This window comes from Hypomesus nipponensis, chromosome 4 (genome assembly GCF_054491055.1).
Source record: "Hypomesus nipponensis isolate SF chromosome 4, ASM5449105v1, whole genome shotgun sequence".
Lineage (NCBI taxonomy): Eukaryota > Metazoa > Chordata > Actinopteri > Osmeriformes > Osmeridae > Hypomesus > Hypomesus nipponensis.
Window position 1 is genome coordinate 15,280,001 of NC_140364.1, and position 12,695 is coordinate 15,292,695.

General features: G+C 52.5%; 1 protein-coding gene across 2 annotated transcripts in view; it reads left to right on the forward strand.

Annotated features, from left to right (window-relative positions):
* ppp1r9a (protein phosphatase 1, regulatory subunit 9A) overlaps window positions 1-12,695 on the forward strand; it is a 28,545-nt gene that overhangs the window by 11,140 nt on the left and 4,710 nt on the right. For both annotated transcript variants that reach the window (XM_084696961.1, XM_084696962.1), the window contains exons 3-13: window positions 454-586; window positions 1,183-1,303; window positions 2,889-2,993; window positions 7,971-8,106; window positions 9,127-9,291; window positions 9,653-9,706; window positions 10,313-10,542; window positions 11,314-11,410; window positions 11,990-12,107; window positions 12,257-12,324; window positions 12,525-12,654. In XM_084696961.1, the coding sequence (XP_084553087.1) occupies window positions 454-586; window positions 1,183-1,303; window positions 2,889-2,993; window positions 7,971-8,106; window positions 9,127-9,291; window positions 9,653-9,706; window positions 10,313-10,542; window positions 11,314-11,410; window positions 11,990-12,107; window positions 12,257-12,324; window positions 12,525-12,654 (1,357 nt within the window). The remainder of the gene's footprint in view (window positions 1-453; window positions 587-1,182; window positions 1,304-2,888; window positions 2,994-7,970; window positions 8,107-9,126; window positions 9,292-9,652; window positions 9,707-10,312; window positions 10,543-11,313; window positions 11,411-11,989; window positions 12,108-12,256; window positions 12,325-12,524; window positions 12,655-12,695) is intronic.

Below are 12,695 nucleotides of genomic sequence, written 5' to 3' on the forward strand. Positions count from 1 at the left end.
CATGAGCTGATTGGTCGGTATTGAGTGCAAGGACCCTGTATGGATCTCCTGCACGCCCAGATCTGGGGCAGCAATGTTGTGTACTTGTTGCCTCCCTGTCAGTAGGGGAGAGAGGTTAGAAAACATGTTTACAGTAAACAGTCTGAACTTTCTGTTATAGAATGTGTGTGTGTGAACACGTTTCCCGTTATTGAAAGTGTTTGTGAACAAGCTTCCAGTTCTAGAACGTGTATCTGACCAGGGTTCCTGTTCTACAAAGTGTATCTGACCAGGGTTCCTGTTCTAGAACTTGTATTTGACCAGGGTTCCAGTTCTACAACGTGTATCTGAGCAGGGTTCCTGTTCTAGAACTTGTATTTGACCAGGGTTCCAGTTCTACAACGTGTATCTGAGCAGGGTTCCTGTTCTAGAAGGTGTGTCTGAGTAGGGTTCCTGTGGGTCCTCTGCCCCCAGGTGTTCAACACCTACTGCAACGAGGACTACGACCGCAGGAACGAGGAGGTGGACCCGGTGGCGTCCTCTGCAGAGTATGAGCTGGAGAAGAGGGTGGAGAAGCTGGAGCTGTTCCCGGTGGAGCTGGAGAAAGGTGGGCGGAGGAGCCGCCATGGCAACACCCAATCAATAAAGCAATAAATCAAACTTTATTCATACAGCGCATTTCATACCAGGAGGCAACACAATGCGCTTCACAGAGTGGGAAAAGGGTGGGTGACCAACACTTATGTTAGACACACATTCTCCAGAAGGAAGCAAAAACAGCCACAAGCAATTTCACAGAGGGCTTCAGAGACGCCCTCAGAAAAGCCCCTAAACTGACCTCAACTCCAACCACTAAACTACACCACCCTGACCCCACTTACTAGTGAGTAGCAAGCTGCTGGTGCCTAGCTCCCCTGAGAGCTCTTCACAGGATACTCCAGGATACCCAGCCCACATTGCAGGGCTTCTGGCCTCGTACGTAATCCCAGAGTGGCTCCTGGATTATTGGTGTGGAGCGGAGAGAGGTGATATAATCCCATAAGGCTCCCCAGGACATGTTTCTGTCCAGCCCTGCAGATCGATCTCTGGGTCCATTTATGAATCAATGAGCCCTCCATCCGGCCGTAATCTGCCCATCTACTTACCCTGAAACATGCACACGCACACACATCCTGACTGTTGTGTGTGTGTGTGTGTGTGCAGACGAGGACGGGCTGGGGATCAGCATCATAGGAATGGGTGTGGGAGCTGACGCTGGGCTGGAGAAACTCGGCATCTTCGTCAAGACGGTCATTGAGGGAGGAGCCGCCGAGAGAGACGACAGGTAAACACACACACACACACACACACACTCTCTCACACACACTCACACACACACACTCACACACACTCACACACACTCACATTCTCTCTGACAGCTCTCTGCGTGCTCCTGATGAGGTGAGAGATTTGTCAGCAGGGGTGCTGGATTATAATTTGGGGGGAGGCGGGGCCTGGAGGGAGGCGGGGCTATGTGGGCCTGGTGGATCAGTGGCCTGTATGAACCTGTTCTACATCATCACACTGATACTGGTTCAGAAACCTGCAGGAAGGAAGGCTCCTGTGCTCATGTTTCACCCAGAGGAGAGATATGATCCTGTGAGATCTCCAGCCTGTGTGAGTGAGTGTGTTTCTGTTTCCGAGTCTGCGGTATCATAATTCACACTGTCACGTCTGAAGAGATAACATGAACTATCTGTTCCACACATCAAACAGCAGTCAGACAGCTAACATCCACCCCAGACCTCTGCTTCCTTTATGGGATGACAGCTTCCCCTGTCAGAGCCCCAGCCGGGAACCCTCCCTCTGCAGGATGTGGGCGTTGTCTTGGCGATGGTATTGTGCTGCCGTGGCGAGGCTTGCCCTCAGGTGTAGAGATGTGTGTGGGAGCGACGCTTGCGGCCCAGAATGCAATTTCCTCTCATCATTAGGTCCCTGACCTGACGCTGAGCTGGGATCAGTGGTCTGCTGTATGGACAGGTGTGTGTGTGTGTGTGTGTGTGTGTGTGTGTGTGTGTGTGTGTGTGTGTGTGTGTGTGTGTGTGTGTGTGTGTGTGTGTGTGTGTGTGTGTGTGTGTGTGTGTGTGTGTGTGTGTGTCAGGAAGAGACACAAAGGAGGAGCAGGATAGACTCCTGAAGGTCACACACACAGAGAGGGAGGGAAGAGAAGAGAGAGAGAAGAAAGGGGAGGGAGGGAGGGAGGGAGGGAGGGAGGGAGGGAGGGAGGGAGGGAGGGAGGGAGGGAGGGAGGGAGGGAGGGAGGGAGGGAGGGAGGGAGGGAGGGAGGGAGGGAGGGAGGGAGGGAGGGAGGGAGGGAGGGAGGGAGGGAGGGAAATAAAGACAGAGAGGTAGAGATGGCACACACTCCGTGACACACCATGTTCCCCACAGAGAACCCCCTGCTCTGTCCTGAGGACGACGTCAATGGAAGGTGTCCCAGTCAGTGAGCAGGCTGAATCTAGGTCTGGGAAACGAAGACCAGTGAAGAATATTTGATTAGATGGTTACTTTGCGAAGTGGCTAGTAAATACAGACTGTTCCTTGACTTGGCAGGGTAGGAGAACAGGTGTGTGTGTGTGTGTGTGCAGGTGTACTGTAGTGTAGCAGCAGTCTGTACAGCTGTCTTTGGGCGTCTCTGGGCGTTCAACAGCAGGAACTCTGACCTCATTTCCTCTGCAGAGGGGTGCTGCCAGGGGTGGAACGCCTCACATCCTGTCCTCTCCTCTTCACATACGCTGTGTGTGTGTCATGATTAATAAGCCAGTCTGATCTGAACCATGTGGGATATCCACACGCTATCAGAGCCTCCTGTGTAGTCTGGTTCAGATGCTGAATATCCTCCTGTACGCTGATGACCTGTTGTGTTTCAGGATCAAGGTGAACGACCAGATCGTGGAGGTGGACGGGACCAGCCTCGTGGGCGTCACCCAGAGCTTCGCTGCTTCCGTGTTGAGGAACACTCAGGGCGTGGTCAGGTAAGGACCACAACCTGATCCATGAACCACAACCTCATCCACAACCATGAACCATAGCCTCATCCACGACCATGAACCACAGCCTCATCCACGACCATCAACAAAACAACAACTACTTTTCCAATCGTTAATCCAACCTCTGGGTCTTTTGTGGACCTGTCACTCCGGACTGTTTTAGCTTGCTAAGCTGAAGATCATGTGTGTTCCGGCAGTGGAGGGAGGCGGGGCCTGGAGGGAGGCGGGGCCTGGAGGGAGGCGGGGCCTGGAGGGAGGCGGGGCCTGGAGGGAGGCGGGGCCTGGAGGGAGGTGGGCCTATGTGGGCCTGGTGGATCAGTGGCCTGTATGAACCTGTTCTACATCATCACACTGATACTGGTTCAGAAACCTGCAGGAAGGAAGGCTCCTGTGCTCATGTTTCACCCAGAGGAGAGATATGATCCCGTGAGATCTCTGAGTTCACACCTGTCCTCTTCTCTGGTTACTGAGTGTGCTAGCTAGCTAGCCGCTAACATCGTGAGCTGCACAGAGACAGCATGGCCAGTCATCCACAAACACACTGCACATGTCCTCGTTGACAGACGGCGAAGGACAATGTTTCATTCACACACACACTGCTTCAGTCTTCTCCTATCTCTCTCTCTCACACACACACACACACACAAACACAAACACACACACACACTAGATATAAACAAAGAATACACACACTGACTGGACAAAAAAACTGCAAATCACAAGACTTTACTGCACCCCACTCCCTCCCCCCTCCTTCCCTCTCTCTCTTTATTTCCCTCTCTCCATCTCCCTTTCTCCCACCCTCTCTCTCCGTATCTCTGTCAATATTTCTCTTTGTTCTATTGCTTCTGTCTGAGTTAGTAAGAGGGGTGAGTCTGATGTTTCTATCGATGTTTCAGATACAGTTGTACTTCACCTCAAATCTCTTCTGGCCAGTGTGACAGATGGTGTTCAGCAAGTCTGTGGTCACACACAGACAGAACACTGGCGCAATGTGATATCTGTGTTTGGGTGGGGTGTGTGTGTGTGTGATATCTGTTAAGTGGGGTGTGTGTGTGTGTGATGTCTGTTAAGGGGGGTGTGTGTGTGATATCTGTTAAGGGGGGTGTGTGTGTGTGATATCTGTTAAGGGGGGTGTGTGTGTGTGATGTCTGTTAAGGGGGGTGTGTGTGTGATATCTGTTAAGGGGGGTGTGTGTGTGTGATATCTGTTAAGGGGGGTGTGTGTGTGATATCTGTTAAGGGGGGTGTGTGGGTGTGATATCTGTTAAGGGGGGTGTGTGTGTGATATCTGTTAAGGGGGGTGTGTGTGTGTGATATCTGTTAAGTGGGGTGTGTGTGTGTGTGATGTCTGTTAAGGGGGGTGTGTGTGTGATATCTGTTAAGGGGGGTGTGTGTGTGTGATATCTGTTAAGGGGGGTGTGTGTGTGTGATGTCTGTTAAGGGGGGTGTGTGTGTGATATCTGTTAAGGGGGGTGTGTGTGTGTGATATCTGTTAAGGGGGGTGTGTGTGTGATATCTGTTAAGGGGGGTGTGTGGGTGTGATATCTGTTAAGGGGGGTGTGTGTGTGATATCTGTTAAGGGGGGTGTGTGTGTGTGATATCTGTTAAGGGGGGTGTGTGTGTGATATCTGTTAAGGGGGGTGTGTGTGTGTAATATCTGTTAAGGGGGGTGTGTGGGTGTGATATCTGTTAAGGGGGGTGTGTGGGTGTGATATCTGTTAAGGGGGGTGTGTGTGTGTGATATCTGTTAAGGGGGGTGTGTGGGTGTGATATCTGTTAAGGGGGGTGTGTGGGTGTGATATCTGTTAAGGGGGGTGTGTGGGTGTGATATCTGTTAAGGGGGGTGTGTGTGTGTGATATCTGTTAAGGGGGGTGTGTGGGTGTGATATCTGTTAAGGGGGGTGTGTGGGTGTGATATCTGTTAAGGGGGGTGTGTGGGTGTGATATCTGTTAAGGGGGGTGTGTGTGTGATATCTGTTAAGGGGGGTGTGTGGGTGTGATATCTGTTAAGGGGGGTGTGTGTGTGTGATATCTGTTAAGGGGGGTGTGTGGGTGTGTGTGTTCTTGGGAAGAAAGCCCCAGAGGATGGTTGTTGTCAAACAACATGGCGGCATGTTCGTCGATGAACAGATGGTGTCGATGTCACTTCCTCCAGACGCTTGGTGCAGGAAAGATCTAGAGGGAGAGGATGGGCCAGCTGGTGGGTTTAGAGGGACAAACACTTCCTCTTCTCTCCCTCACAGACCTTCTCAAATCTCCTCTTAATCCAGTCACAGTGTGGCTGTGATGAGCTCAAAGAAGTCTGGAGAATCTGAGTCCACCCATGGACTGGCTGTGTGTGTGTGTGTGCGTGTGTGTGCGTGTGTGCATCCCTGCCCCCCAATGAGAAGCCAGTGCAGATCCCCTCCTGCCTGTCGGTAGAGGGTTATTTCCAGGTCAGCTCCTCCTTGCTGTACCCAACTCTGTGTGTGTGTGATGGGTTGTCATCCCCTTGTTTCTTCAGATGTAGATCAGAGAGACTGTGGGGCGGAATGGCAGCTTATCATTATCTCCCCTGGGGGCGTGGCCCAAGTGTGGGGGCGTGGCCTCCAGTGTGGGGGCATGGCCCCCATAATAATTGGACTACAGAAGAGATTTTTCCTACCTTATGGATGTGGGGATGAAGTATTGTCCAGACAGCCCCAGAATATGTTTTGGTTGGTCATGAAAACATTTTTCATTTGCCTAGTAGAGCAGGGTACAGCAGGGTAAAGCAGGGTACAGCAGAGTACAGCAGGGTACAGCAGAGTACAGCAGGGTAAAGCAGGGTACAGCAGGGTAAAGCAGGGTACAGCAGGGTACAGCAGGGTAAAGCAGGGTACAGCAGAGTACAGCAGGGTACAGCAGAGTACAGCAGGGTACAGCAGGGTACAGCAGAGTACAGCAGGGTACAGCAGGGTACAGCAGGGTAAAGCAGGGTACAGCAGGGTACAGCAGGGTAAAGCAGGGTACAGCAGGGTACAGCAGGGTAAAGCAGGGTACAGCAGAGTACAGCAGGGTACAGCAGGGTACAGCAGGGTAAAGCAGGGTACAGCAGAGTAGTGCAGGGTAGAGCAGGGTGACTCGGGGATCCAGAGAGGGCCACTGCAGGCCAGACAGACTGGGTGCCTGATGTGCCTGGCAGACCCTGGGACACAGTGCCACCTCACTGTGTCAACACTGAGAGCTCTGGCACACACACACACTGCAATAGGATTACACACACACACACACACACACACACTTTTACATAAATATACAGTGCACACACAAAAGGATTACACACAAACATACTTTTACAGAAACCTACAGTACACAGTCTCTCACACACACACACACACACACACACACACACACACATGCAAACTTAAATAGGATTACACACACACACACTTCTACACGTGTACACACACTCTCAAAACCCAGTAAATCTGATCCTGCTGTAGAGTCAGTGCTGGTAAGAGGCAGCATAAACACAGTCCTGCTGTAGAGTCAGGGCTGGTGAGAGGCAGCATAAACACAGTCCTGCTGTAGAGTCAGGGCTGGTGAGAGGCAGCATAAACACAGTCCTGCTGTAGAGTCAGGGCTGGTGAGAGGCAGCATAAACACAGTCCTGCTGTAGAGTCAGGGCTGGTGAGAGGCAGCATAAACACAGTCCTGCTGTAGAGTCAGGGCTGGTGAGAGGCAGCATAAACACAGTCCTGCTGTAGAGTCAGTGTTGGTGAGAGGCAGCATAAACACAGTCCTGCTGTAGAGTCAGGGCTGGTGAGAGGCAGCATAAACACAGTCCTGCTGTAGAGTCAGGGCTGGTGAGAGGCAGCATAAACACAGTCCTGCTGTAGAGTCAGGGCTGGTGAGAGGCAGCATAAACACAGTCCTGCTGTAGAGTCAGGGCTGGTGAGAGGCAGCATAAACACAGTCCTGATGTAGAGTCAGGGCTGGTGAGAGGCAGCATAAACACAGTCCTGCTGTAGAGTCAGGGCTGGTGAGAGGCAGCATAAACACAGTCCTGCTGTAGAGTCAGGGCTGGTGAGAGGCAGCATAAACACAGTCCTGCTGTAGAGTCAGGGCTGGTGAGAGGCAGCATAAACACAGTCCTGCTGTAGAGTCAGGGCTGGTGAGAGGCAGCATAAACACAGTCCTGCTGTAGAGTCAGGGCTGGTGAGAGGCAGCATAAACACAGTCCTGCTGTAGAGTCAGGGCTGGTGAGAGGCAGCATAAACACAGTCCTGCTGTAGAGTCAGGGCTGGTGAGAGGCAGCATAAACACAGTCCTGATGTAGAGTCAGGGCTGGTGAGAGGCAGCATAAACACAGTCCTGATGTAGAGTCAGGGCTGGTGAGAGGCAGCATAAACACAGCTCCCCATCACTCCCAGAGTGGACGCTGGTACCATGCTGGGTTGGTTTACCAGGATCCAACCATCTTCCATGATGCAACTTCCTTTATTCCATAAAAACACAGACACACCACCTGATACCTCTACAAATCTATACATGAAACAGTGTGATCACCACAGCTAGGATGTGGCTAAGCATCAGACCAGTGACCACACCTCCACCTCACAGTCAACCCTCAGGCCACACCTCCATCTCACAGTCACCCTTCAGGCCACACCTCCATCTCACAGTCAACCCTCAGGCCACACCTCCACCTCACAGTCAACCCTCAGGCCACACCTCCACCTCACAGTCAACCCTCAGGCCACACCTCCACCTCACAGTCAACCTTCAGGCCACACCTCCACCTCACAGTCAACCATCAGGCCACACCTCCACCTCACAGTCAACCCTCAGGCCACACCTCCACCTCACAGTCAACCATCAGGCCACACCTCCACCTCACAGTCAACCCTCAGGCCACACCTCCACCTCACAGTTCATCTGATGCTCGTTTCACACGGCTCTGCCCTTCTGCTCTGATTGGCTGCTGCTGTCTGTGCAGGTTTGTGATTGGGCGTGAGCGTCCGGGGCAGGTGAGCGAGGTTGCGACGCTGATCCAGCAGACCCTGGAGCAGGAGAAGAGGCAGAGAGAGGCACTGGAGCAGCAGTACGCCCAGTACGACGCAGACGACGACGAGGTACTGGGGGGGGGGGGTTACTGTGTGTGTAAGACTGTGTGTGTGTGTAAGACTGTGTGTGACTGTGTGTGACTGTGTGACTGACGATCAGCTAGACGATTATGAAAACACTTGCCATGATCTACAACGCAATAAAATATCTCATTAATATGAATGCAGCTATGAATATTTAAGGATATGAGTTTCTGAGTTTTAGCGTCACAGCGAACATCTGTAGAGTTCACAGACACACATCACAATATCATACTTCCTTTTATCTTGCGACGACGCAACAATAACATCACGTTTATGGTAGTCGTATGTCCCTCTAAACACACACACTCACACAGACAGGACTGGTGAGTGAGGTCATCCTGTAGGACAGCAGGTGAGTGAGGTCATCCTGTAGGACAGCAGGTGAGTGAGGTCATCCTGTAGGACAGCAGGTGAGTGAGGTCATCCTGTAGGACTGCAGGTGTGTGAGGTCATCCTGTAGGACAGCAGGTGAGTGAGGTCATCCTGTAGGACAGCAGGTGTGTTAGGTCATCCTGTAGGACAGCAGGTAAGTGAGGTCATCCTGTAGGACAGCAGGTGTGTTAGGTCATCCTGTAGGACAGCAGGTGAGTGAGGTCATCCTGTAGGACAGCAGGTGAGTGAGGTCATCCTGTAGGACAGCAGGTGTGTGAGGTCATCCTGTAGGACAGCAGGTGTGTGAGGTAGTCCAGCAGTAGGCTCTCTTCCTATCATACATGAGGACATGCCTGAGGAACAGGAGTCTCTGCTCGGGCAAGACAGCCTGTTATTTACAGTGTTGGCTGAGAGAAAGCTTAGTCTGGTGGATTAGCGGGCACGCCCGTTAAAGTGATGGAGAGTTTCTCATTATCAAATGCAGCTTTGGAGAGAGTAGGAAGGAGAGATGACTCATGGAGAGGGGAGACAGGGGAGGAGGTGGAGGAGGAATACAAGGGATGGTTTGAGAACGGGACCGCAGTGTGAATATGATCTGTGTGTGTGTGTGTGTGTGTGTGTGTGTGTGTGTAGACAGGGGAGTACGCAACTGATGATGAGGAGGAGGAGGAGGGGCCTGCCACCACCACGGGGGGCGGGGGAGAGAAGAGCATCGAGGTCTTTGATTTGCCGGAGTCCGATGACATCATTTCCCCCTCCGAGCTGGATGCCACCAAACTGTACCAGAAGTTCCGAGAGGTTCAAATCTAGTTTTTTTTTTCTGCTGTACAACTGTGACAGAGACTTCTCCTCCTCTCCATCTCCTTCCCTCTCTCTCTCTCTCTCTCTCTCTCCCTGTCTTTCCTCTCTCTCTCTCTCTCTCTCTCTCTCTCTCTCTCTCTCTCTCTCTCTCTCTCTCTCTCTCTCTCTCCCCTCCCTCTCTCTCTCTCCCTGTCTCTCCCTCTCCTCTCTTCCCTGGGAGAGTGTGTACAGTAGGTGACCGTGTCTGGTGGTCGTGTGTCTGGGCAGGGCTCTCTGCTGGGCTGGAAGCAGCGCAGTGAAGCGTCGTGTCATTCTGACCCTCCTCATCCTCCTCCCCTCTCCTCTCCTCTCCACACAGCTCCAGTTAAAACACACTGTCACGGAGGCTGAGATTCAGAAGCTCAAGAACAAGGTAAGGATCTTCTCCTTCCCCGCTCTGGTCTCTCCTGCTGGTAGACACAGAGTATTAACAAGGGAGAGACGTTTTAATGTACGGCTCAGATGATCAGCTAAGGTCAGTGACTGAGGCTCTGTAGAGTGAAGGGACATTGGGCGGCTGGAATAGCATCTGTCATGTCTTTATTAGTTATGTTTGGTCAAATCCCTCTCGTCTCCTGTTAAGTGTTGTTGTGTTTTTCAACAGTTAGTTCTGCTTTACTGTATCTCAGTTGGGGGTCCCAGGTGCGTGAGGACAGGACAGAACAGTGTTAGCATGCAGAGAGGAAAGTCTCTCTCTTCACCCCCTTTATCTCTCCCTCTCCTCTCTCTCTCTCCTCCCTTTAAGTGGTCAGGCAGTAGATAAATCATGACCTCAGTGAGTTACACAGTCATTGAGCCGGATGGATGAGTTAGATGTGGTGTGCGTGTATAGCCTCGTCCATGGATGTGTGCGTGTGCTAGACTGAGCCTAACGTGTTAGTCACTCCTGCTGTTTGTAGTCGATTGGTCAATAATGATTCGTGATTTCTTTCACCCCCACACCCCTCCCCCCAACCTGCCCGGCCACCCCCCCCCCCAGCTGCAGGCAGTGGAGAGGGAGAAGCATCGCTGGGAGAAGGAGAAGAGCCAGCTGAAGGCCTCCATCGAGGAGAACAAGGACAGGATGCTGAAGCTGGAGGGCTACTGGATCGAGGCCCAGACTCTATGCCACACGGTGAACGAGCACCTGAAGGAGGCCCAGGCACAGTACCAGACCCTGGACAAGAAGTACAACAAGGCCAAGAAGCTGATCAAGGACTTCCAGCAGAAGTGAGTTCACACGCACCACCAGTATCCTGCTGGCTGAGCTGCTCACTCTGGTCACACCCTAGCCTCCAGCCTCCAGACCTTTGCCTCTTTTAAAGAGCTGGCCTCTCTGGACAGTCCCCTAGCCTCCAGTCCCTAGAAGCTGATCAAGGACTTCCAGCAGAAGTGAGTTCACACGCACCACCAGTATCCTGCTGGCTGAGCTGCTCACTCTGGTCACACCCTAGCCTCCAGCCTCCAGACCTTTGCCTCTTTTAAAGAGCTGGCCTCTCTGGACAGTCCCCTAGCCTCCAGTCCCTAGCCTCGACTCTAAATAGCCTCTAACCTCTGGAAAGTTCTAATTGCATTCCCGCCCTCCAGTCGACATTGCTGCACACAGCCTCTCCATGCTAAGAAGCTAATGATGTCTGAGAGGGCACAGTCAGACAGCTCTCTTCCCCCACTATGCACTGGGGATAGGGCCATGTCCTGAGAGAGGGAGACAGGGAGACAGGGAGAGAGAGAGAGAGAGAGAGAGAGAGAGAGAGAGGGAGAGGGAGAGGGAGAGGGAGAGGGAGAGGGAGAGGGGTTGTGTGTTCAGCCGCTCATCCTGTCCCGGATATTAAAGAGAGGATTCAGGACTGTCACTGCAGCTTACACTCACTCTGTGCTCAAAGGGCTGGGCTCCCTCCTTACACTAGCCACACACACACACACGCTGTCACACACACTCTCTCACACACGCTGTCACACACACCCTGACTGTTGTCCCATGTCTTGTGTCTCTGTCTCTAGAGAGGTGGAGTTTGTCCAGAAGGAGGATGCAGAGAGGAGGAGGCTGGAGGATGCAGAGAAGGCTCACTTGGCTGAGATCCAAGGACTGCAAGTCAGGGTAACTCTCTCTCTCTGTTTCTCTTTCTCTCTGTTTCTCTCTCTCTCTCTCTCTCTAGTTCTCTCTCTCTCTCGCTCACTCTTTTTTGTATTTCTTTATCTCCCAGAATAAACCTACTTAATCCTCTTGTCGTGACTGTACAATACGAGTCCACTCAAGCAAACCGTGTTTCCGGCCACAGAGAAGCCACAAAGTAAAAGCACATAGACACATCTGCCTGTTACCTGGCAGTGCCCTGCTGTTCAGAGTCTGGCCACCAGAGGGAGCTGTAGAGGCACCATGTTGTGTTCACTAGAAAAGAGCTTCCTCTGCTGTTATCCTACGTTCTACACAGCCTGTTTAAGTCAGGGAGGTTGTTCCTTCATGCTGCCTCACAGGTCTGTATTAAAGGTACCAACAGGGAGTAAGGGTCTGTGATGTAAACAGAGCTGGCATGATGGGGCTCCACACTGTAGCGACCACGCTAACTTTGTGTCTCCAGAAGGCCCACATGCTATCTGACACCACACACGAGGTGGGGTTGTGCATGGCGATGCGGGGGAGTTGTGTTCTTCACCTTCACCTCTCCGTGTGCTGCAGATCGCAGCCCTGGAGTCTGAACTGCTGCAGCTGATGAAACAAAATGGCCTCCAGGTGAACAACAACAACAACAGCTTCCAGCAGAGTCCTGGGAGGGCGGGGCCAGGGCCAGCAGCGGGTGAGTGATGGCAGGGTGGACCAATCACAGGCACCTGTTCTACCTTGAGCCTGGAGGGATCCATGACACTGGAGGGCCATCTGTTAGAGATGCTGGACAACTGTGATGTCATCACTGCTTTTATATCTGTGTGTGTGTGTGTGTGACAGAGGTTAGAGACAGTGGAGCGGTGATCTGCAGACCCTCCAAAGACAGTATCAGTTCCACCGAGACAGAGGTGAGTACTCACACACACACACACATTAACATGTGTGTGCAGCCTGTGTCCTGCTCTGTTACATAGGGCTGTTATGTAATAGATTAATTGCTGCGTGGCGGTTCTCCTGTACCACCAGACCTCTGAGTGATGTCACTTCCTGCGGCCCCTCCCAGCCTCTTCCTGGCAGGTGCTGATCGCTCTCCCCCCTCCCCCTTCAGGTGTCAGAGTGCCACAGCAGTCCGGCCTCCAGGCTGCGGGGGTCTTTCAGGGGCGGGGCCCCTGGTGAGGGGGTAGGAGGGGGCTCCCCCAGACACGCCCCCCTACAGCAGGGAGCCGCCCACCTCCAGGGTCAGTCAGGGGTCACACACATCATAAACAGTTTAAAAGAG